We start from the raw sequence: 22,366 nt of genomic DNA, 5'->3' as shown, positions 1-22,366 counted from the left end.
AATCCCGGACGGCAGGGCTGTGGTCGGGGGCGGGGCGGCGGGTCCCGCGGCGCGGCGGCGGCGGCGGCGGCGCAGGTGAACGACGGCGGCGCAGGTGTGCGGAGGGCGGCGGGCTCGGGCCTGAGGCAGGGGAGCAGATACCAACCGAACTGGACAGGTGGGCCTGGGCATCGCCAAGGGGCTAGACGCGGGAGGGGGCGGCCGAGGACTCGGCTTCCACGCCTCCCTGGACGCTGGGCTCTTGCTCAATCCTTGGGCCTCAGCTGGAGCTGGACCCGCCTAGGACTGGGGTCCCACTCTGCCCGAGCCCCGGGTCCCAGCCCGGCGCCACCCGGAGCTCCCGAGTCCCGGGTCCCAGCCCGGTGCCACCTGGAGCTCCCTTCCCGAACGAGACTTAGAGAGCTTCCTGAACAGGGCCTCGCTCCTGCCGGCTGGGCCTGGGGTGCCAGGGTGAGTGCCCCCTTCTCCTGTGGGGACCTTCAGCCTGCTGTCAGCCATGGAGCTGGGGTGCTCAGGCAGCTCTCCTGCCGAGACTTGATCTTGGGGCTGTGAGCTGACCCTGGGGAAGCCTTGGCCGTGCCCTGCATCACCTCCTCAGAGCTGGCAGGCTGCCTGCCCCGGCTGCACAGCCAATGTCCTTCCTGTTTCCAAGCTCTGAAAGGTTCCCAGCAGATCCTCTTGGCTGCTGGCTCAGGTTCTGGGGAGGAAGGCCAGGCCCACAGGATGTCTGGTGGCCAGGAACGTAGCCCTGAAGGCTTCAGAGACCATCTGCTCAGTGGACAGAAGACAGGCCCTGAGAGAGGGGAGGGGCGTGCCGGAAGTCTCCAGAGCACCATTTTCCTGAGGCCAGGCACAGCTGTCCCCCACACCTGAAGACAGGGTGAGCTCATCTCTGGGGGCTCCGCCCAATGCCAAGCACGTGGCCCAACCCATGGGGCCTGCAGGGCCTCAGCAGCCACGAGACCCCAACAGATGCTCTTGGCAGCCTGGGTGGTAGACGGGGCAGGGCGTGCTGGCCCATTTCCCCAGAAATGAAGGACCAAGTCTTAAGACATTGAGTTACCTGCCCCCAGAGTGAAGACAGAACCTGCAAGGGCACCCAGGGCACCTAGCCCTGGCTAGGGTTCTTGCCACAGCTTAGGCAGCCTCCCTCCCTCCCTCACGGAGAAGCCCTGCAGGGCTTCCAGCACTAGGGGCCCGGAACCCCCAGGCCCAGTGGGGTGAGGGCTCATCCTGGATGGTGAGGTGCAGCTGAGTCCCCAGGGACCGTCAAAGCCCAACTGCAGTGCTGACCCTGGGTGCCCAGGACAGCAGAGGCTGGGTTGTCCAGTGGCACCCACCCAGTATGTGGGCACTTGAATGTTTATGGAGTGACTGCATTAACGTGAGCAGAATCTAGGGCAGAACTCTGGCCTGGGGCACTTCCGGAAGGTTCCCTGTGGCTGTCTTCAGAGTGTAGAAGGACCTTTGACCCAGCTGCCTTTCCGTGTGGGACCTGTACAGTTCCAGTAGGAAAAGATTGGTGTCTGTCTGTCCGGCAGTGCTGACTCTGTAGCCTCTGCTCTGGCTTTCAGGACGCAGCAGTGAGCAAGGAAGGACTCAGCCCACCTGGCCACCTTTCATGGCCCTCCTCCTCACTCTACTGTCTCTTTTTCCATAGTACTCATCTTTTTTTTGCTCACCGTGTTGGAATTTTCTGGTTTTGTTTCTGTCTGACAACCTCCCCAAGAATGTTGCCCTGATAGGCAGGGCTATTTGTCTCATGGGGCGTCCAAGTGCCTGGGAGAGCAATTGGCTCTGGGCAGGGACTCAGCAGGTGTTTCTGCAACTGGCAAAAACAGGTGCTCTGGTGAGAGACAAGCAAGAAATGAGCAGGAACACAGGCTGCAGGTGAGATCGGCACAGCGATGGTGCAAGCCAAGTGACACGACAGGGCCACGCTGACATCTGTGGGCACGTGTTCCGGGCAAAGGGCAGCTTCAGGTCACTGAGTTCAAGCTTGTGGCCCAAGCAGAGTGAAGCAGGCTCCAGGGGAGAAGGGGCCTGGCCGGGGGATGGATCCCACTCTGGGCTTTCTTGGGGGGGTGGGGGGCAGCGGGATCCCAGCTGTTGCTTTCTGCCCCTCCCCCCACCCTGAAGTAATGACTCAGGGAGCGAGCTGACTCACAGGGACACAACCCCCCCCCGCCAGCCTGGCTCCCTGTGTGTTTCAGCGTGTGTTGGAAAATGGGCGACCTGGAGTCGGACTTCAACCTGAAAGTTGTCTTAGTCAGTTTCAAGCAGTGTCTCAACGAGAAGGAGGAGGTGCTGCTGGATCACTACCTCGCTGGCTGGAGGGGGCTGGTCAGGTACATTCAGGGGCACTGCCCTGTGGGCCCCCACACAAAGGTGGGGCCTTTCTGGCCACACTTCCCGCATGCTGTGCTATGCACTGTGCACACCAGGCTCCTGCCTGCCCGGAACTGGTCAGCCGTTCTCGTTCGCCACCTGGCTGGCAGCGCCGAACCTTACCACGCCTGCTGGCACGTGGACATGTACCCCAGGAGGTGGGGGGAAGTCTCCCCTGCACCCGGGGCTGAGCTCCTGCTTCCCCTCGAGCAGGTTCCTGAACAGCCTGGGTGCCATCTTCTCCTTCATCTCTAAGGATGTCACCACAAAGCTACAGATCATGGAGCGTCTGTGCAGCGGCCCACAGCAGGAGCACTACAGCAGCCTGCAGTCCATGGTGGCCTACGAGGTGGGCAACCGGCTGGTGGACCTCGAGCGTCGTTCCCAGCACCCCGACTCAGGCTGCCGGACGGTGCTCCGGCTGCACCGCGCCCTGCGCTGGCTGCAGCTCTTCCTGGAAGGTCTGCGCACCAGCCCCGAGGACGCGCGTACTGCCGTGCTCTGCACCGACTCCTACAACGCCTCTCTGGCTGCCTACCACCCCTGGATCATCCGCCGGGCCGTCACCGTGGCCTTCTGTACGTTGCCCACACGCAAGGTCTTCCTGGAGGCCATGAACGTGGGGTCCCCAGAGCAGGCTGTGGAAATGCTGGGCGAGGCCCTGCCCTTCATTGAGCGTGTCTACGATGTCTCCCAGAAACTCTACACTGAGCATTCCCTGCTGAACCTGCCCTGAGGGCCAGCGGGTGAGGTGGGGCATGTTTCTCCTTTCCAGAGCTGGGCTGGGGCAGCCAGGACCCATCAGGCCCACCGTGGGGATTTGCGGGTGCCCCAGGAATGGGAAATACGCTTTCCCCTGCCAGCTGAGCTACGGGCCCAGCATAGCCCACTCGGGCTGAGCTTCTGGGCTGCAGCATGGGGGCCGTGACAGAGAAGGCAAGCCCTGGCCATCGCTCCTCCTTGTTGCCTTGCTCTGCCCAAGGGCACCTTGGCTTCACCCTCAACCAGGTTACACGTGTGCAACCAGGCCTTGCCCGCATGGGTAAAGTGCCGAAGGCAGGAGGGTAAGGGCAGTATCCGTGTTCGTGCAAAACCCTGAAAAGCTGCCCCCTGCCTGTGAGCCAAGTGTGTGAAATGGGGCGAAGTCACAGGTCCCCACAGTGCAGAGACTTCATCCTGCTTGCCAGCAAACTCACCCAGCAGGTGCTTCTCTGTCCCTGGCCCATCTCGGTGTCAGGCCCTGGGTGCAGTGCCTAGGTCCAGGCGCCCGGGCCCCTCCACACGGGGTTGGCTGTCCCCAGGACAGGGATGGAACCCCTGGGCAGCAGTGGACAGGCCCTCTCCCTGTCCCTCACCTCCTTGTTAGCCAGGGTCCCACATGTCCTCAGCGGCAACATGCAGGAGCCAAAGCCCTGAGCGGAGGCCTGCCCTGCCTCTAGTTCTGCACACTTAGCAGCTGCCCCCTGCAGCCACCCTGTCATTCAGGTGCTCCCCCAGGCAGCTGCCTGTGAGTCTGCACAGCACACCTCCAAAGCTCTAGAGAGCCCATGACTCTGCTGGTCCAGTTCTGGCCTCTCCCTCCCCGTCATCCAACAAGATGCTGCATTCCGTCCTCCCCGTCCCTACAGAGCTCAGGAGACCCGGGATGATATGGCACACGGAGAGAGCCTGGACCCTTTTGCCCAGCTGACAGGCCAGCCGTCACCAGACACTTGGGGGCCTAGCGTCTCCTACTGGCTCTTCACTGTGAGCTCAGGGCCCTCAATGCCGAGGGGACTGTACCCACCATACGGAGATGTGCGTAAGTGTGAACTTGCAGAGACCCTGGGAAAGTGTGATACGGGTGATGGATTTTCAAACATCAATAAATTCCCCTTCTAGAGCAGGTGGTACGCTCCAGGACGGGGGCTGTTTGCTGCGTCAAGCACTGGCTTACTGAAGGGGAGACGTGACCCCGTGGGGGCTTAGGCCCCACTGCCAGGTTCACAGGGCAGTGGCAACCAAGGGGACACGTGGCATGTCTCGGCCAGCAGGGGGCAGGGACATGCTGCCCATCTGTCCTTGTGCAGGCTTTAGCTTGCCCCCCACCCCGAGCCCCCGCCGAGGTCCACATTATCCCCATTTTGTAGTTGAGAAAACAATCGCACAAGGGCCTGGGTTGGAAGGGCAGGTCTGAGGCCAACGACACAGCTTGTAAGGAGAACGTGGAAGGGGAGCCGCCTTGTGCCACACGGTGGTTGGGACGGAAAGAGAACACGTATCAGACCCGAACAGCGGTGTCCCGTGCCACCTCCGCCACCTCCGGGTCTGCTGCTTCACCCTGTCCAGCACTACCCTAGACCCAGTAGGGACCGCAGCACCGTGTGGTGCCAGAGCCTGCGAGGACGGCCTGGGGTCCGCGAGGACCAGAGAGCCAGTGCTGCACGTATGTGCACACACGCGCATGCAAATGTTCAGGCGCCACACACTGCATACGTGTCATGCGTTTGTGTGTGTGGTGTGCGCAGGTACAGTGCATCAAGTGTGTGTTCTGCACATGTGTGCACGTCCCGAGAGCACCATGCAGCGGGGGCCCTCCCCACAGGCAGCAAAGACCAGATGCCAGACCACCTCCTATAAACATCTGCCAGGCCCCAGCCAGGGTGGGGTCCACCTGCAGCTCTCCCACTCCGCTCCGGGGGCGTCTGCAGCCTCCCCCAGTTCTTCTGGGTGCCTAATGGGCACATCCACCCCTGAGCCTGGTGTCAGGTCCCCAGGCGCCCAGAGGCTAAGTAGGAATGCTGGCAATCCACTGAGGCTCCCCTGCACACACCTGGTGCTGACCCAGCTTCAGAGGCCCATTTGGTTATGGCCTTTCCTCCCTCATTTGCATGCACTGTCCTGCAGGCCCAGCTGTGACCTTTGTCCCCAGAGGGAGGCACCTGCTGTGTCAAGAGCCTAGGCTCGGTGTGGGCACAGCCAGGCTCAGGGTCCCCAAAGTTTCCAGGCCTCAGACACTTAGCAGAGCAACAGCCCAGACCTTCCAGTTGCACTGTTCCCACCTTGGGGCCCTCCCCACCCCAGCCACAGGGTGGAGACCAAGCCGGCGGGCTGGTCTGTCCCCTGAGGCTGTAGATGGAGTTCCCCACCCCTGGCTGCTAACAGCCCTCTCCAGGGCTGGAGACAGATGTTTCTGTACCTGCTCCTCGGGGCACTGGCACCTCCTACAGCCAGCTGGAGACCCCAGGACCCTCTCCCAGAGACATCCTGAGTGTTCTCCCTCCCTTCCGGGAATGGGGTGGGTGCAGAGCGGTTTGGGCACAGGCAGGTAACAAGATCATGGTCCGTGGTTGCTCAGCCAGAGAGCCTGGTTGTGACATCAGGATCAAAGAGTCCAGAGAGTTGCAAACCTACTGGGCGGGGAATCAAGGGTGTCTCCAGGGGCCCCCCGGGCTCATCAGGTGCAGACAGGCGAGGACTTTGCTAAGCAAATTCCCTGCACACACCCTACCCCACTTCATCATATCTGGGGCCCCCACCCTGTTCTCTCATTTGCCATCCCTGCCATGCCCGGCCTCGCTCTCCTGGGCCTCACGGCTCTCCTGGGCCTCACGGCTCTCTTGGACCATGGGGAGGGCGCAACGTTGTGCTTGTCACAGCAGCTCAGGATGCAGGGGGACTATGTGCTGGGTGGGCTCTTCCCTCTGGGCTCTGCCGAGGGTACAGGTCTTGGCGACAGGCTGCAGCCCAATGCTACCGTGTGCACCAGGTAGGAATGCAGGGGGTGGGGAGCGAGGCTGGGAGTGGCTCGGGTTGGGGGTGCTCCTGAGTGGGGATGAGGTGTCAGCCACCCGCAGCCCTGTGTGGCCCCAGGTTCTCGTCTCTGGGCCTGCTCTGGGCACTGGCCGTGAAGATGGCGGTGGAGGAGATCAACAACGGGTCTGCCCTGCTGCCCGGGCTGCACCTGGGCTATGACCTCTTTGACACGTGTTCAGAGCCCACGGTGGCCATGAAGCCCAGCCTCATGTTCATGGCCAAAGCAGGCAGCTGCAACATTGCCGCCTACTGCAATTACACACAGTACCAGCCCCGCGTGCTGGCCGTCATCGGGCCCCACTCATCCGAGCTCGCCCTCGTCACCGGCAAGTTCTTCAGCTTCTTCCTTGTGCCTCAGGTGCGCACCCCCCCCCCACCTCTCCCGGTGCCACCCACCCCCACTGGCCCTGCCCACCGGGGCCCCCACATCAGGAGGTGCGTCCCGGCCACTGCAGGTCAGCTACGGCGCCAGCACCGACCGGCTGAGCAACCGGGAGATCTTCCCGTCCTTCTTCCGCACGGTGCCCAGCGACCAAGTGCAGGTGGCGGCCATGGTGGAGCTGCTGCAGGAGCTCGGATGGAACTGGGTGGCGGCGGTGGGTAGTGACGACGAGTATGGCCGGCAGGGCCTGAGCCTCTTCTCCGGCCTGGCTAACGCCAGGGGCATCTGCATCGCGCATGAGGGCCTGGTGCCACTGCCATCAGGCAGCCTGCGGCTGGGCGCCCTACGGGGCCTGCTGCGCCAGGTGAACCAGAGCAGCGTGCAGGTGGTGGTGCTGTTCTCCTCCGCCCACGCGGCCCGCACCCTCTTCAGCTACAGCATCCGCTGCAAGCTCTCACCCAAGGTGTGGGTGGCCAGTGAGGCCTGGCTGACCTCAGACCTGGTCATGACGCTGCCCGGCATGCCTGGGGTGGGCACCGTGCTGGGCTTCCTGCAGCAGGGCGCCCCGATGCCGGAGTTCCCATCCTACGTGCGGACCCGCCTGGCCCTGGCCGCTGACCCTGCCTTCTGCGCCTCGCTGGACGCTGAACAGCCAGGCCTGGAGGAGCACGTGGTGGGGCCACGCTGCCCCCAATGTGACCACGTCACGCTAGAGAACCTATCTGCGGGGCTGCTGCACCACCAGACCTTCGCTGCCTACGCGGCTGTGTATGGCGTGGCCCAGGCCCTTCACAACACACTGCGCTGCAATGCCTCGGGCTGCCCCAGGCGGGAGCCTGTGCGGCCCTGGCAGGTAAGGCCGAGGAGCCCCCACCCTCCCGAGAGCGGGGGAATTTCAGTGGGGAATCTGGGCTGGCGGCAGCTCCGGCCGGCCCGGCCCGGCCCCACCCACCTGCTCCAACGCACCCGTCAGCTCCTAGAGAACATGTACAACGTGAGCTTCCGTGCTCGCGGCCTGGCACTGCAGTTCGACGCCAGCGGGAACGTGAACGTGGATTACGACCTGAAACTGTGGGTGTGGCAGGACCCGACGCCCAAGCTGCGCACCGTAGGCACCTTCAAGGGCCGCCTGGAGCTCTGGCGCTCTCAGATGTGCTGGCACACGCCGGGGAAGCAGGTGAGCACTGGGTGGCCGGTCCCCAGCTGCACAGCAGCTTTCCCCTCAGCCGGGAGAGAGCTCTGGCCCTGCCTGGGGCGCAGTGGGGGACCGTCCGCAGGTCCTGGGCGGGGGGTGCACCAAGCTGAGCACAGCCCGAGCCCCGAGGCCCTATGCCAGCAGCCCGTGTCCCAGTGCTCCCGGCAGTGCAAGGAGGGCCAGGTGCGCCGCGTGAAGGGCTTCCACTCTTGCTGTTACGACTGCGTGGACTGCAAGGCGGGCAGTTATCAGCGCAACCCAGGTGAGCACCTCCCTGAGGCTGAGCAGGGGCGGGGACCCACACGGTCTCACGTCCTGGCTCCAAGTCCAACTCTGAGGCCACGGCAGGTGGGAGTGTGGTGGCAGAGCCCGTCCCCCCAGTGCCCCCTCTCTCCTCCCACACCACAGATGACCTCCTCTGCACCCAGTGTGACCAGGACCAGTGGTCCCCAGACCGGAGCACACGCTGCTTCCCCCGCAAGCCCATGTTCCTGGCATGGGGGGAGCCAGCTGTGCTGCTACTGCTTGCGCTGCTGGCTCTGGCGCTGGGCCTGGCGCTGGCGGCCCTGGGGCTCTTCCTCTGGCACTCGGACAGCCCGCTGGTTCAGGCCTCAGGTGGGCCACGGGCCTGCTTTGGCCTGGCCTGCCTGGGCCTGGTCTGCCTCAGTGTCCTCCTGTTCCCTGGCCAGCCAGGCCCTGCCAGCTGCCTGGCCCAGCAGCCACTGTTCCACCTCCCACTCACTGGCTGCCTGAGCACGCTTTTCCTGCAAGCGGCCGAGATATTTGTGGGGTCGGAGCTGCCACCAAGCTGGGCTGAGAAGATGCGTGGCCACCTGCGGGGGCCCTGGGCCTGGCTGGTGGTGCTGCTTGCTATGCTGGCAGAAGCCGCATTGTGTGCCTGGTACCTGGTAGCCTTCCCGCCAGAGGTGGTGACGGACTGGCGGGTACTGCCCACAGAGGCGCTGGTGCACTGCCACGTGCACTCCTGGATCAGCTTCGGCCTGGTGCATGCCACTAACGCCATGCTGGCCTTCCTCTGCTTCCTGGGCACTTTCCTGGTGCAGAGCCGGCCAGGCCGCTACAATGGTGCCCGCGGCCTCACCTTTGCCATGCTGGCCTACTTCATCACCTGGATCTCCTTTGTGCCCCTCTTTGCCAATGTGCACGTGGCCTACCAGCCTGCCGTGCAGATGGGCGCCATCCTCCTCTGTGCCCTGGGTATCCTAGCCACCTTCCACCTGCCCAAGTGCTACCTGCTGCTGCAGCGGCCGGAGCTCAACACCCCTGAGTTCTTCCTGGAAGACAATGCCAGAGCACAGGGCAGCAGTTGGGGGCAGGGGAGGGGAGAATCGGGGCAAAAACAAGTGACACCTGATCCAGTGACCTCACCGCAGTGAGCCTACTAGACTTAGTTGAGATGCCCCCAAACTGAGTTCTTATGAAGCAACCCAGACAGTACCTCAACTGCTGAGACCACCCCCAGTTCTAGATCTTGACAGCAGGCTGACTGCTGACCTGGATGCCACAATGATCCTTGGGCCTGCAGCACTCAGGAAGGTCCTCAGCACCCACCTGGGGCCCCAGAGAGACTCTGCCCCTGTCCCAGCCAAGCCCTGGCCAGGGCCTACCCAGGTGATCCAGCCCCACTGTTCCAGAATAAAGCCAACAAAAGTTTCCTCGGGGCTCCTTAGCTCAGGCCAAGAGCTCAGGAAGGCCCCTAGCCAGACCACCTGAAGGCCAAGCTGGGCATCACTTGCCTGGCCAGGCCCACCCTGGAGACCCCAGCCAGCACCCCAAGCATCACAGGGGTGGGAGGTTGGTGGGTGGTGGTCAGCTGTGCTGACTCCTCCGCAGAGGCATGTGACAGACCGTGGTTCCCAGAGTGGTGCAGGAATAGTGAGCAGGGCAGAAGCCCATTTAGTGGGGGAGGGAGACACCCAAACTCTTCCCCTCCCTGGCCCAACCCAAGCGGGTAAAATGGGGTCAGCCGCCACCAGCACCGTGGACAGAGCCCAGGAAGGGTGGTGGTGGGACTCAGCACCAAGGCCAGCACCCACGACGAAGACCCCTGGAGCCGGGAGGCAGCACCACGGACAGAACACCAGCCACCGGGACTCTGCTGGCAGCCAGCACCGGGGACAGAGCCTTGTGGCTGACCGGGAACCCAGAGCGCAGCACCTGGCCAGTCCTGGGTCAGCTCTTAGCCAGGCCCTGGGGAGGCTGGACAAGTCTTCTAAGGTACCCCGGCAGGAGAGAAGAGACAGTCCACACGTCAGTCCCATAAAATTAAATGCTTTTTAGTCTTTAAAATAGCATTTACACAGAAGCAGCTCTATTAACTATCTGGACGGACACTCTGACTTGATACAGTATCTACAGCGCAGATGTGTGCAGGCCAGAAACGCCAGGAAGGAAGCGGCGTGAGTGGGTGGGCAGTCACCTGAGGACAGCAAGGAAGGGTGGGCTGCCTACCCCCTCTCCCCCAGACCCTGCCCCTGCAGCAGCTGCGTGCATCTGTGCCCTCTGCCCCTCAGGGTCACATCCCCACCACTGCTAGCTCAAACACATGCCTCTCCTGTCTCTCCCTCACCAACCCTCCCACTTTCAGACACAACCTGTGTCCCTGCATTCAGTCTGAGTCCCGGGGGCAGGGGGGCAGCTGACCTGGCCACCACCTTCCCCAGGGCACACAGGCCAGACAATAAATAAATAAATTAGATCCCTATCCTGGGCATCCACAGAAGAGCCTGGGGGCTCTGATTCCACCTTTGAGGGGTCCGACCCAGCCCAGGAGAGAGTGGTGGGGCCTGTGTCCTGGGCAAACAGGGGGCCCAGGGCCAGCAGCTACTTCTCAGCTTAGTCTGAAGCCCTGTGCATGGCTCTGTGGGCAAGTGGGAGTCCCAGAGGCACTCCAAGGGCACCGGGAGGTGGAGGACCCTCACCAGGGTCTGCATGGACACAAGGCGCTCTGAACAGCAATGTGCAGGCCACCGAGTCCAGATCGTGGTGGTCTGGGCTGCCCTCCGCCCATCCCCCCAGCCTGCTCCCACTCTCTGTCCAGGCCTGGGCCCCAAGACATGGCCCCTTGTGTGCCCCAGAGCACAGGCTGGCTTGAGGCAGGACAGCCACCAATAAGGCAAGCCCACACAAGCTCCAGGGGCAGTGCCCGTGCAGGAACGGCCAGGACCACCAGCTCCCCTACCATGGGGCCCAGCTGAAGGCACTCTCTCCTCGGTCACATGATGTCAACAAAAAATTCACAGGGGTTTCCCATGGCCTTCTGGAAGGACTGGCGGCTGCCCGTCAGCTCTGGAGGAACAGCAGCCAGCTCCCGGACGGGCGGCCCCCCAGGCGGCCCCCCCACCGCCGAGTATGCCTTTGTCAGGGGGTACAGTGGGGGGAGCCCCGGGGCGGCAGCCGAGGCCTGACTGTGTGGGCTGCTGCCCCGGCTGAGCTGACTAGCCGGACGCTCCCTCCAGCCGCTGCCAGCGACCCCACTCGGTGCTGCATGGTCCGACTCGCTGCCACTGCCTCCGGCTCCAGCCGCCCGGCGCTCCTTCTCGCGGCCCAGTGCCCGCCGGCTGCTGCCGCCGGCGCTCCGGGTGGACCCACTGCTTTTGCTTCCTGGAGTCAAGGAGTGGAGGGAGGAACGAGATGGCGTGAGGCCGTGCCACTCCCAGGACAACCGGGCGTTGCCAGGGCAACCAGGGGCAGAGCCTGGTGGTCTCAAGCAGGGTGGGTGGGAGGGGGGCAGCCATGCAGACAGGAGGGCAGGGCCGACCCCACTCAGAGAAGCCAGAGCAGCTGCAGCAGCATGGGGCGGGGGGGGGGGGCAGTGGGGGTAGGGGGGGCGCAGGGCGAGCGGCGGCAGGCAGGGACACTCCGGGGCCAGCACAGTGCCTCCTCTCACCCCAATGCCTGACCTTGCAGCTGAGGACCTGAGGCACCAGTGAGGCCCTGTGTGCCTGGTGCTCCCATCGGCCATCCTGGGCACCCCCCACACAAAGACCCGCCTTCCGTCCAGCCCCAAGGCCCTGGCCAGCTACTCAGCTCAGCCCCCGTCCTGGGCTCCCAGGAAGAGCGGGGAGCCTGAGAAGGCCAGCTGGCTGGGAACATGCCGAGAGGGACGCCGGGCAGGACCCTGGCTTACCGGCCCGGAGGGTCCACTCCGCTAGTCCTTCAGTCTAAGGCTTGCTCAGCACAAAGCAAGGGATAGCATGAGTCACACAGCAGGCCCAGCCTGGTCACCCTTCCCGCCCACAGGGGCATGCCGCCACCAGCTGGGCCTATCCAGGGTCCACAGGCACCCAACACAGCTTCCCCTTGGGCACCACTGCCCTCTGACTTGCTCTCCTCTCTCTCCCACCCCTTTCTGGGTCTACTGGGCTGGCTGCCTGACCTCTCTCTCCTGGTCTCAGCGACACAGACAGCCTCAGGCCACTCCTCCAACAAGCCCCTCCTCAGCTCTCCACACATCCCAGAGTGGATGCGCAGTTGTCTGTGAAAGTGTCCCCTCTGGCTCCCTGCTGGGCTGCAGGTGCCGCGGCGAGGGTGGGGGAGGTCTGTCCTCCACTGTGTCCCAGGGCCCCTCCACCGCCCTTTTCCGCGTCATCTCCCGGCCTTTTGCTTCTGCCACACCTGGACCACCAGCCCCTCCCGCACACACACAACCACCGAAGTCTGCAGGGTTCGCCCCGTCCCCCTCAGCCACTCACCCCTTCCAGAAGGAGCACGCCCAGGGCCTCAACACAGAGCAGGCAGGAGCACACAGGGCGGGGGGGGGGGGGGGGGGGGGGGGGCACATAGGGCAGAGCCAGGCGGCGGGGACAGCAGGGAGCCAGGCGCCCGGCAGGCTCTCACCTTCACTCTGCTGACTCCCAGCACTGCCGCTGCCGTAGCTGAAGCCAGGGTCCTGGTATGCTGGTGGGAAGCAGGGCGGGGGGCCCGGGTACTGGTAGGGGTAGCCCTGACCCAGGGGCCAGGGGGCGGCCGGATGGGGCAGCGGGGCCAGCGTGTCCTGATCCGAGGCCCCACTGGAACCACTGTTGAGGTTCAGGGCTGCGAGATCTGGCAGGAAGGGAGGGTGGCTGAGGGCGGGGTGGGCAGGCCCTCTGGGGACCCCCTGCCCCGCAGCCCCTCACTCACTGCTGCACAGGTCCCCGAAGACGTAGTAGCACTGCTCAGAGAAGGTGATCTTGTTCACCGTGTGCCGCAGGAAGCCACGCTTCAGCATGCTGCTGGCGTACTTGCGGGCCTCGCGCCGTTCCTTGAAGCCCTCCACGTGCGTGTACAGCCAGTCCACCACGTCCGCCCCTGGCCCGCGGCACGTGTCAGGGCACGGAGCCTGGGGGCGCTGACCCTGCCCACCCGGAGCCAGCCCAGCGGGGACCCCTCACCGATGACGGCATTGGCGATGGTGATCTTGAGCCACATGCGGTCTCGGATCTCCAGGCCCGAGTCCGGCAGCTTCATGACACGCACCACGGCACCCATGTCACTCTTCACCGTCAGCGGCGCCTCCTCCAGCTCTGCAAGGCAGAGCCCCCTCTTCAGCCCTGAGCAGCTGAGGCCAGGGGGGAGGGCTTGGGGTGGACCCCGGGCCCTGCTGCTGCACCCGTCTCAGAGACCGGGCTCCGCGTAGGGTCTCTGGTCACAGAGCCCAGATGGCAAGGCCGTCTCGTGACTGTGGGGCCCACGCCCACCACAGGATGGGCCCTCCCAGGGGCGGGGAGCAGGCGTGGGCTGGGGAGACTGAACCTCTTGTCTCCTACCCCTGCAGATGCTTCATCAGGATCTTGGGCCCAAACCAAGGTGGAGCCACCCCCGCCCTGCAGGCCAGACCCCCAAGAGGAGAGATCAGGCCTCTCCCCACCACCACCCCCCTCCCGCCACTCCTCCGCTAGCTCAGGGCTGTTAGTCGTGTTAGCTGCAAGAAAGCAGGCGGGGGTCACACACATGGGGGACAGGCCACTGCCCCGGTCCCCGCCGAGACGGAGCCCTGGGCAGGGACCACAGGGCTGTCCTGGTCCCCTGGGCACCTTTCCACCCACCGCACAGGCAGCAAACCGGAAGGAGGGTGCGCACGAGGGCACACACGGGTCAGACACACGTGTCGGCAGTGTCCATCCGTACGTGTGCCCTGCGCCTGACTGTGCTGGGTGGGCACTTAGGACGGGTCCCCCACCCGGGTGCCTCAGGTCCCCGCTCTCCTGAGCTGCCACTTACGCGGAGCGCCGGGCACAGAGCTGGTTAGTGAGGAGGAGCTGGTGCGCGTGACGGCGCTGGAGCAGGGGCTCGTACCGTAGCGGGGCAGGGCTCCGGTCAGCGCCGCCGTGTGGGACAGCCAGGCGGCAGGGTCGATGGGCCGAACCGGGTCAGCTGGGCGGCCGCCGTGTGGTAATGCGTGTGGTAACGGACAGATGGACAAACGGACGGACGGATGGTAGGACACACAATGGAGCACGGGGGCACAGAGGAAAGGACCTTCAGGCTGGGCGAGCGCCCTCATCCCCCTCCCCTGTCAGCCCTGAGGGGTCACTTACCCCTCGGGATGGTGAAGTAGCTCCGGGGGGTTGGGTCCCAGCACTTGGCCACCGTGAGGCTGATGGGCCTGTGGGGTGGGGCAGGTCACACGGGGAACGCCCCGTGCGGGCCCCCCAACACGCCACCTGCCCACCCCGCGCCTCACCCCGTCTGGGACACGATCTCCCGCAGCACCCGCACGGCGTCATCGTTGCTCATGCTCTCGAAATTGATGTCATTCACCTGGGGGGCAGGGAGGGGTTCAGCGCGGTGGGCTGGGGGTGCCGGCCTCTCAGCCCCCCAGCAGCTCCCGCAGCCCCGCACCTGCAACAGCATGTCCCCGGGCTCGATGCGGCCGTCGGCAGCCACGGCCCCGCCCTTCATGATGGAGCCGATATAGATGCCGCCGTCTCCCCGGTCGTTGCTCTGCCCCACGATACTGATGCCCAGGAAGTGGTGCCTCTCTGCGGGGGCGAGGGGTGTGTCTGCTGAGGGGGCCCGGCCCAGCCAGGCGCCCCGCACCCCACTGGGGAGGCTCCACGGTCTGCTGAGAGGGCCCGGCCCACCCAGGCGCCCCGCACCCCACCGGGGAGGCCCCATGGAGCCCTCACCCATGTTGAGCGTGACGGTGATGATGTTCAGGGACATAGTAGAGTCCGTGATGCTGCTAAAGGAAGAGGCCTGTGGAGGGGCACGAGTGAGGGGGTGCAGGTGGGGGCTTCCGAAGGGCAGACCCCACCCAGCGCCTGGCTGCCACCTACACGGTCCGTCTGCCGCAGGCGCTGCTTCCGCCGCCGGCGCTTGTGCTTCCGGATGAGCCGGGAGGAGGTGCTCTGCTCCGTGGAGCTGCTCAGTCTGGGGGGGGCATGAAGGTCAGGGGCCAGGCCACAGGCTGCAGGGCTGCGGCAGCCGGGGAGAACAGGGCGCCGCCCAACACACACAGGGCAGGGAGTGGAGGTGATGGGCGTTGGGTCTTGTCCCCCCCGCCCCCGACCAGGCCGACTGTGGGAGACACGGGGCTGAGGTACAGTTTGCTCAGGAGAAGGCTCAGCTTCTGGTTGTGCACGCCCCTACACACACGACACGTACACACCCCACACCTGCACGGAGCACTTCTCTCAGGACAAACGGAGACACAGACACTGAGCCAGCACATTCGTGCACGTACACCTGTAACACACCCACTCGACACACACGCCCATTCACGTACACATGCCCGTGCAATCAGGGACACGTCCAGGGTCACACACACCCATGCACACGCGCACACACACACACACCGCTGTATACACCTGCACACCCATGTAGAATGTGGCCATGCACACACATAGGCCCATGCCCATACGTGCGCACCCATTACACACCTACGCACACGTGCCCCCACACACCACGCCGTGTGCGTACACCTATAGCACACCCATGCACACCTGCATGCACACCCACGCACCGGCTTGTGTTGTCATCCTCGTCTGAGTCGATGAAACTACTGGACTCAAGCTCACTGCTCAGCACGGTGGACGCGCTGTCGGCGGGCAGCCCCAGCTCTCGCCGCCGGTCCCCCCTCGGGTGCCCGTTGGTCCGGGCAGCTGCGGGGAAAGCCAGCAGGGGAGCTGGCCGTGGGGTCCCGTGTTGCCTCGAGCACCAGCTGAACTAGGAGCTGGCCAGGTGACTGTGGGACTGCTGGGGGGGCGGGATCACCGGGGTCCTGTGCAGACGGGCCTAGGACCTCCACCCGGGGTCCCCTCCTGGTTGGGGGCAGTAACTGGGAGCAGGCAGGGACATGGGGTGCACCATAGGGGCCCAGGGGCGTCCGCAGTGTGGCCTTGTTACCCTCTTCACGGTTCCGGCGTCGGGCTCTCTCCCGCCGGTGGCTGACCATGGACTCCGTGCCAGTGTCGTTGTCCATGCAATCACGGCTGCTGGCTACATTGGGGCTGTGCCCACGAGAGGGGGTGGGCCAGGGCAGGCTGGACCTTGGACGCCCTCCCAGCTCTTTGCCCCTTCTCCCACCCGCCCACCTACCTAGATCGGGCCTCTCTGCCCGCCCCGCATCCGCTGACCAGTTTCTACTGCCCGTGGGTCCCTGGTCAGCTGCCCCTCCTCCCGAAAGGCCTGGCCGGCAGCAGGCCCCTCAGCACCACCAGCCTCAGCCCCCCGCCCACAGTCCTTACTGGAAAGAAGGGGGCCGGGAATCCCCAATGCCGCCCGTCCTCTCAAGAGGCGGGGGCAGGTCTGTATGGCCATCAGTGCTCTGAGACCCTGCGTCCGAGTGCGCGCCCTCAGCCAGGACCAGCTGTGGAGGAGAGCGATGGCTCAGGGACGCCCCCCAGCCTGCGGCCCCCCTCCCACCCCCACCCCCGCCATGGGCTCACCCAAGCCCAGCCCCCACCGTAGCCCAGCATCCTCTGCCAACATCCCACGGACTCACCCAGGAGACCACGCGGCCGTTGAAGCAGGGCAGCTTGGCGTTATCATCAGAGATCTCCTCCTTTACCACCCTGTGGGCAGACACGGCCGTGAGGCCACCTGCACCAGGGCCTGCTCACACCAGCGGACTCCGGAGGTAACACCTCCCCACACTCTTGTCCAGGGTGCGTGCCGGCCCAGGGCGCACAGCCCCACGCCCAGATGTCAGTCTGTGGATGCTGCTGCCCAACATGTTCCCTTCCTGGGGACCCCTCCCAGGGCCCGGGTCAGAGAGAGGTCCAAACTCCCGACCCTCTACCAGCAGGGGGTCATCTCCCGCAGCCCCCTATAACGCAAGTATTAATCTTGCTTTGTGCTGTGTGCCCCACGCAGTGTGGATCCGTGAGGGTGGGCCTCTGTCTGGCTTTTCCCCTCCACCTCCCCTCCCCCAACCCCAGCCCCAACCCAGAACGGGGCCTGGTTCACGGCAGGCCTCCATACAGATGTGAGGACAGTCAGTCAGACCACACGGACACAGGCAGGTAGAGATGGCTGGCAGACAGGCCTGTACACGCACACGGAGGGCAGGCCACAGCCCTCCTGACCCATCTAACTGGCCAAGGAGACAGAAGCAGACCCCCTGACTCCCTGCAACAGCCCAACCCAAGGGCTGAAACACAGCCAGGCACAAGGCTTTGGGGCCCACCGTGGAGTCTCAGCCCCAGAGGCCGGCAAGCCCCAGCAGCCACGATGCCCCGCAATCAGCCCCCGGCCTATGTTTCAATGCCACACTTGGTCGGGGGGATTTAGGGGTGGGGAAGGTACCCAGGCAGGACACAGAGGACGCTGGGAGGGAAGCATACAATGCTGGGGTCAGACACAGGTTTGCGGGGGGGGCGGGGTGTCAGGTCTCAGATTCAGAGGGCCAAGGAGAACAGCAGCCCTCACAGATCACAGGGGCAGCTGGGGAGGGGCGTTGGGGCAGAGCAGGCAGCGGTTACGGCCCAGACGCACCCCCAGGGATGAGGGCAGGCAGGGTCAGGCCTACAGCAGGAGGCACCCCTACGCCCTACCCCCCTGGAGCCCAACCCTGCCCAACACAGAGAGATTTCCACACCCGGGACTTGGGCCCAGTGGAGAAACAGGAGCCAGAACAGGCAGGAAGCAGCCTTGTGACCTGCTGAGCCCGGACACCTGGACTCTGCTAGTCCTGGGCAGCAACAGGTGGCAGGAGGTCCCCACAGAGCTGGCACCCCACACTCCCCTCAGGGAGCAAGGCCCAAGTCCACCCCCCACCCCCCAGGCCTCAGAAGACAAAAGACACAAGGCCAGCCTGGGCGGGATGGGGCACCCTGCCAGGGTCAGCCACACATGCAACGATCAGGTGGACACCCCAATGGGAGAAGGCCCCACGTCTGCCGCCCCAACTTACGATTGCACCACAGCCCACAGAGTTGGGCTTCCAGGGGAGGCCGTGACCCAGCCCCGGACTCAGCAGAGGCCACGTAAGAGGGTGTCACCACAGCAAGACCTGAGGTGGCCTAGGGACACCTGGGGCTCTGCCAGCCGCAGCCAGCAGACAAAGCCCTGGAGCAAGCCCTCCTGGGAGCCCAGCAGGCGGAGAGCACAGTCTCTGAGTGAGGGCAGCGACAGAGACTTGGGAGGGACCTGATTCCTGTCTCACAGCCCAGGTGGCCCAGTCTTTCCTGCCATTCCCAAGCCCCCGCCCTTTCTGACTCACCCCCCCGCCCCAGCAGGCAGATGGGTGCCCCAGCCCCCACACCACAGGGCCTGCCTGGCTCCCCCAGGGGCAGACGCCCCAGAAGCACCCCAGGTCTCTACTGCTCACCTGGCCAGGGCCTAGAGATGACCAATCAGCCAGGGTTGTCCCCGACCCCTGTACAGACGCCCCACCCCCAGGGCCCAGAGTCCCTGCTTCCCCGGCCCCCCCCAGCCTGTCCTCCAACCAGCACGACAGAGCATCCTGCCTTCCACCTGAGGCCTGGGGCACTGGGGGATACCCCAGTCCCCCACCCAGCTAGGCCAAGACAGCCAGGCTGGGGGAAGGGGCACCAGAGCCCCCAGGACAAGGGCGCGAGTGCTTTCCCCAGGATACACGATGCTGCCCACCACTGGCCAGCACGATCTCTGGGTGCTCCAGGGCAGAGACAAGGGTAGGAGAGGCCTCAGTGGAGCTGGGGGAAATGCCTCCAAGCAATTCTGGGGCTCCCTCCTGGGCCGGGCCTCACCAGGTGGAAGAGCAGGCCTCAGGAGGAGTCTCCACCGACCCTCCGGGGTGGCCATCCAGGGGCACCCCCATTGGCATCACGCCCCCAACCTCAGAATTCCTGGCGAGATCCCAGTTAACCTCAAACTTGTGGCTGTCCGGCCCCGCCTGCCGCCCCCGCAGACTCGCCCTGGCAAGGAATCTTTGCAGAGCAGGGCCCTTGGAACCGGGCACAGACACAGGCCCAAGGGGACCCCCGGGGCCCTTGGAACCGGGCACAGACGCAGGCCCAGGGGAACCCCCAGGGCTCCCAGAGGCCACAGCATGCCACAGGCCAGTCCTTCCCAGTGGGCTAGCCACAAATGTGTCCCCAGAGGCACAGGGTCCCCTCAACCAGACCTCCCCACCATGGAGCGGGAGGCTGCAGAGCAAACTAGACACAACCGGGGAGACCTCCAAGAGTCCCCCTCCTGCACCCACGAGTCAGGGATCCTTAGCTCCCACCTTGCTTTCACCTGCCCCCCACCACTGCCTCTTGAGCCTAGAGCTCCCCCAAGCTCAGCTCTGCAGACTCCAGGGCCAGGGGGCCCCGGTCCTCTACACCCTGGCCTCTCCCGACACCACTAAGGCACTGACCCCAGATGGACCAGCTGTGGAGGGCAGAGTGGGCATTCACCCAGGCAATCTGGGTCAGGCCCAGCCCCCATCCCCTGCCCCACAGCCCTCACACGGCCCACAGGCAGGTGGCTCCAGCGACCGGAGCTCCTGGCCCAGAGATGGAGAGGCCAGGGCCACCGCCAGGCAGACAAACTAAGTGCCAAAGCCCAGCCAGGCCTGGAATCAGCAAGGCAGCCCCGGTGGCAAGGGCACTTCAACGTGTGCCTCACCATCTAAAAGCTAGGCCCAGACCCCTCCCTGCACCATGGCTCACCAAAGCCAAAGCTTGGCCCCTCTGGGCCAGCCCACCATAGGCCCAGAGACCTTCCCCAGCTCTGTTGGGTCAGAATGGCTGTGACCTGCATGGGAAAAGTGGGATGTGGGCTCAAGACTCCCCACCCACCCGGCCAAAAATGGGAGTGGGACCCGGCCCAGAGCAGGTGGCCATGGCCACAGCTCAGACTCCCCTTTCCCTTACTAGGTGTCCAGCTGTGGCCGGGAACATGAGGCTCTGGGAACTCAGGCCCTGGTCCACAGTGGGAAGGAAGGTTGGGGCAGGAGGCTCACCAGGGTGTTCCTCACAGCCCCTGATTCCAGGCTACCCCTCGCATGGTAGGGCCGCTGCCCCAGCCCAGCCAGGACTGCTAAGAACACACCCTCACTCTCTGCCTCTCGCCAGTGGTGGTGGTGCCCAAGAGAGTCTGGTTGTCCAAATGTACCTCAGGCCCCCTGAGAACTGCAGAATGGCCCCAGCGTGACCTGCCCTGGGGCTGTCCAGTATCTATGCAAACCAGAGAATCCAGGAAATGGCCTCAATGTCAAAGTCCCGAGACACAGTCGGCACACAAGGACACAGGCTGCCTGAGGGCGGCCAGGCCCACCTGCTTAGCCCATGAGGCCTCTGAGTACCCCACCCCCCAGCACTGCTGAGCTGGGGACTCAGGTTACCCATGGCTGTGCTAGGTCAGGCCTCGGATAGAGCTTCAAGTGGACAGCCAGCCTCCTGCTCACAGTTCCAGAAGCCCAGCCCAGTGCAAGCGGGAAGTCCCCTCAGCCAAGACAACCACCACTAAGGCTGGACATGGGGACACTGACCCAGAGGCTGCCTGGAGTCAGCAGATGGCCTAGGCTGCTCCCAGGAACCCAAGTACTATGTGGCTCAACAGGGATAGAGACCCAACAACTGGTAACACTCAGGCAGGGGCAGGTGGAGTGACAATCCAGGGTCCCCAGTAACCCTTGATCTCTGCTCTATCCTCAGGACCCTGGAGAAGGGGTCCAGAGAGAGGACTTGAGCCTTGAGCCTCTGGAAACCTCTGCAGACCCCAACAGATATATCTGTGTCTGTCCCAGAGTACCTCATTTCCTCCATGCTAACTACAGGGGACCTACTGGGCAGCTGGGATACTGCCCCTCTCCTTCTCCCCCCCCCCCTCCACTCCTGTGACCCCGGGGCCCCATGAATCACAAGCCCTCCAGGCCAGCTCTAAGCACCTGCCTTCCACGGAGGGGGGGCAGTGGGATCCTGAGTCTGACAAGTGCCAAGGTAGGACGTCAGCTCACTCTGGGCCACGGACCTTGACCACCTGAAAGTCAAACACACTCAGGCACACAGGCCCAGGTCCAGAGTGGGGGCAGAAACGAGGACCCTCTCCCGCACACTGGCCAGCACTCTCAGGCTCCTGGACAGGCAGTCAGGGACAATCATTCGTTCCCAGCTCAGGCCACAGACAGATGGGACTCACGGCAACCCCGGGGAGCGGAGGCACTGCCCCAGTCACAGCCCCAAGATTCCCCAAGGCCCTGCCCCGGGGCGGACAGGTGCGGACACCCGTCCTGGCGCACAGGCCCCACGGCCCACTGACCCGAAGTCCTGGTCCATGGACTTGAAGAAGAATTTGTAAGCGTGCACGGGCCGGTTGCTGAGCACATTCTTGAAGTCGGCCAGAGTGACGCGCTCGGGCGCCACGGGCAGCTTGACCAGGTACGGCGTCTCCTCCTCATCCATGTGATAGATGATCTTGGTCTCCGCCATGGCGCGGCGGCGCGGGGCCCGCGCGGCGCTCCCGGCCCGGCCCGGGGCTCGGACGCCGCCGCCTCGCCGCTGCCGGCCTGCGCCCCGCCTGCCCGCCCGCCCGCTCCGGGCCCGGCCGCTACCAGGCCCCCGGCGCCCCGCCCGGCCGCCCCAGCCCCAGCCCCAGCCCCACCCGCCCCGCCGGCCCCGGCTCTCCTCGCGCCCCGGCTGCTGCCCCGCGGCCCGCGGCCGCCCATCCGCCCCGGCCCGGGGACGCAGGCAGGGAGGGCGTGCGAGGCCCGGCCGCGTCCGTGCGCCCCGCCGCCGCCGCCGCCCCCGCCCCCTCGGGCCGCGCAGTTAAAGGGACCGCCGGCCCCGGGCTGAGCGCGCCCGCCGGGGGGCGCCCGAGAGCGGGCGGGGCCTGACGTCACCCGGCCGCCCGCGGCGCGGGGCGGGGCAGGGCTGCGCACGCGCGGAAGGGCGGGAGGGCGGAGCGCACGCGCGTGGGCAGCGGCGGGGCGGAGGTGGTAGCGCCGGCGCGCCGCCCTCGCGGCTGTCGTGGGCCACGGGTCCCTGGCCCGGCACGAGAGGACGTCCACAATGTGCTCGGGTCTCACCCCACGCTGGGCCTAGGGTCTCGGTCCGTGAGCGGACAGGGGGGCGTCCCCCGGAGGGAGGCGGCTGGGGACCCTCGACGTGCAACCCAGCTGTCAGAAAGGAGACCCCGCCCCAGGCAACGCCAAGCCCCTGGCCAGGGCTCCCTGGGTCCACTGCGGAACA

At 65.2% G+C, this 22,366-nt stretch overlaps 3 protein-coding genes across 17 annotated transcripts; 2 read left to right on the top strand and 1 right to left on the bottom strand.

The window, feature by feature from the left end:
- Nucleotides 1-32: 32 nt before the first annotated feature.
- Nucleotides 33-4,270, top strand: CPTP (ceramide-1-phosphate transfer protein). 10 transcript variants are annotated; one of them, XM_078452550.2, is made up of 4 exons: nucleotides 33-157; nucleotides 2,192-2,348; nucleotides 2,602-3,134; nucleotides 4,017-4,270. In XM_078452550.2, the coding sequence occupies exons 2-3, from the start codon at nucleotides 2,227-2,229 to the stop codon at nucleotides 3,122-3,124; spliced, it is 645 nt and encodes a 214-aa protein (XP_078308676.1). In that variant the 5' UTR covers nucleotides 33-157; nucleotides 2,192-2,226; the 3' UTR covers nucleotides 3,125-3,134; nucleotides 4,017-4,270. The 10 variants fall into 10 exon arrangements, with proteins under 10 accessions (XP_078308676.1, XP_078308675.1, XP_078308677.1 ...); XM_078452549.2 differs by having other exon boundaries at nucleotides 34-157; nucleotides 2,602-4,270; XM_078452551.2 differs by having other exon boundaries at nucleotides 45-94; nucleotides 2,602-4,270.
- A 122-nt stretch (nucleotides 4,271-4,392) lies between these two features.
- TAS1R3 (taste 1 receptor member 3) lies at nucleotides 4,393-10,036 on the top strand. Of its 2 annotated transcripts, XM_060625325.3 has the most exons (6): nucleotides 4,393-6,136; nucleotides 6,241-6,541; nucleotides 6,639-7,418; nucleotides 7,539-7,742; nucleotides 7,902-8,022; nucleotides 8,169-10,036. In XM_060625325.3, exons 1-6 carry the CDS (start codon nucleotides 5,934-5,936, stop codon nucleotides 9,155-9,157), a joined length of 2,598 nt encoding a protein of 865 aa, XP_060481308.1. In that variant the 5' UTR covers nucleotides 4,393-5,933; the 3' UTR covers nucleotides 9,158-10,036. The 2 variants fall into 2 exon arrangements, with proteins under 2 accessions (XP_060481308.1, XP_078308666.1); XM_078452540.2 differs by having other exon boundaries at nucleotides 6,097-6,541; nucleotides 7,905-8,022.
- DVL1 (dishevelled segment polarity protein 1) lies at nucleotides 10,037-21,743 on the bottom strand. 5 transcript variants are annotated; one of them, XM_081796524.1, is made up of 16 exons: nucleotides 21,438-21,743; nucleotides 16,711-16,780; nucleotides 16,454-16,575; nucleotides 16,113-16,216; nucleotides 15,730-15,892; nucleotides 15,044-15,137; nucleotides 14,894-14,963; nucleotides 14,607-14,746; nucleotides 14,449-14,525; nucleotides 14,303-14,370; nucleotides 13,986-14,138; nucleotides 13,157-13,288; nucleotides 12,906-13,073; nucleotides 12,621-12,827; nucleotides 11,911-11,950; nucleotides 11,271-11,384 (listed from the first exon to the last, which is right to left on the bottom strand). In XM_081796524.1, the coding sequence occupies exons 1-15, from the start codon at nucleotides 21,605-21,607 to the stop codon at nucleotides 11,940-11,942; spliced, it is 1,749 nt and encodes a 582-aa protein (XP_081652650.1). In that variant the 5' UTR covers nucleotides 21,608-21,743; the 3' UTR covers nucleotides 11,271-11,384; nucleotides 11,911-11,939. The 5 variants fall into 5 exon arrangements, with proteins under 5 accessions (XP_081652648.1, XP_081652649.1, XP_060481310.1 ...); XM_081796522.1 differs by lacking the exon at nucleotides 11,911-11,950 and having other exon boundaries at nucleotides 10,037-11,384; nucleotides 21,438-21,742; XM_081796523.1 differs by lacking the exon at nucleotides 11,911-11,950 and having other exon boundaries at nucleotides 10,037-11,384; nucleotides 14,061-14,138; nucleotides 21,438-21,741.
- Between the last annotated feature and the right edge of the window lie 623 nt (nucleotides 21,744-22,366).

The sequence above is a fragment of the Panthera onca genome, chromosome C1 (assembly GCF_046562875.1).
Source record: "Panthera onca isolate mPanOnc1 chromosome C1, mPanOnc1 haplotype 2, whole genome shotgun sequence".
Taxonomy (NCBI): domain Eukaryota; kingdom Metazoa; phylum Chordata; class Mammalia; order Carnivora; family Felidae; genus Panthera; species Panthera onca.
This window is presented reverse-complemented; position numbering and strand designations above follow the sequence as displayed.

Coding starts and splice junctions, on each gene's coding strand:
- CPTP (XM_078452550.2), top strand. CDS start 2,227: ATGGGCGACCTGGAGTCGGACTTCAACCTGAAAGTTGTCTTAGTCAGT. Junction 2,349..2,601: donor GGCTGGAGGGGGCTGGTCAG/GTACATTCAGGG, acceptor CCCCTCGAGCAG/GTTCCTGAACAGCCTGGGTG.
- TAS1R3 (XM_060625325.3), top strand. CDS start 5,934: ATGCCCGGCCTCGCTCTCCTGGGCCTCACGGCTCTCCTGGGCCTCACG. Junction 6,137..6,240: donor AATGCTACCGTGTGCACCAG/GTAGGAATGCAG, acceptor GTGTGGCCCCAG/GTTCTCGTCTCTGGGCCTGC. Junction 7,419..7,538: donor AGCCTGTGCGGCCCTGGCAG/GTAAGGCCGAGG, acceptor CGCACCCGTCAG/CTCCTAGAGAACATGTACAA.
- DVL1 (XM_081796522.1), bottom strand. CDS start 21,607: ATGGCGGAGACCAAGATCATCTATCACATGGATGAGGAGGAGACGCCG. Junction 13,074..13,156: donor CATCGCCAATGCCGTCATCG/GTGAGGGGTCCC, acceptor GCCGCGGGCCAG/GGGCGGACGTGGTGGACTGG. Junction 12,828..12,905: donor CTTCGGGGACCTGTGCAGCA/GTGAGTGAGGGG, acceptor CCTTCCTGCCAG/ATCTCGCAGCCCTGAACCTC.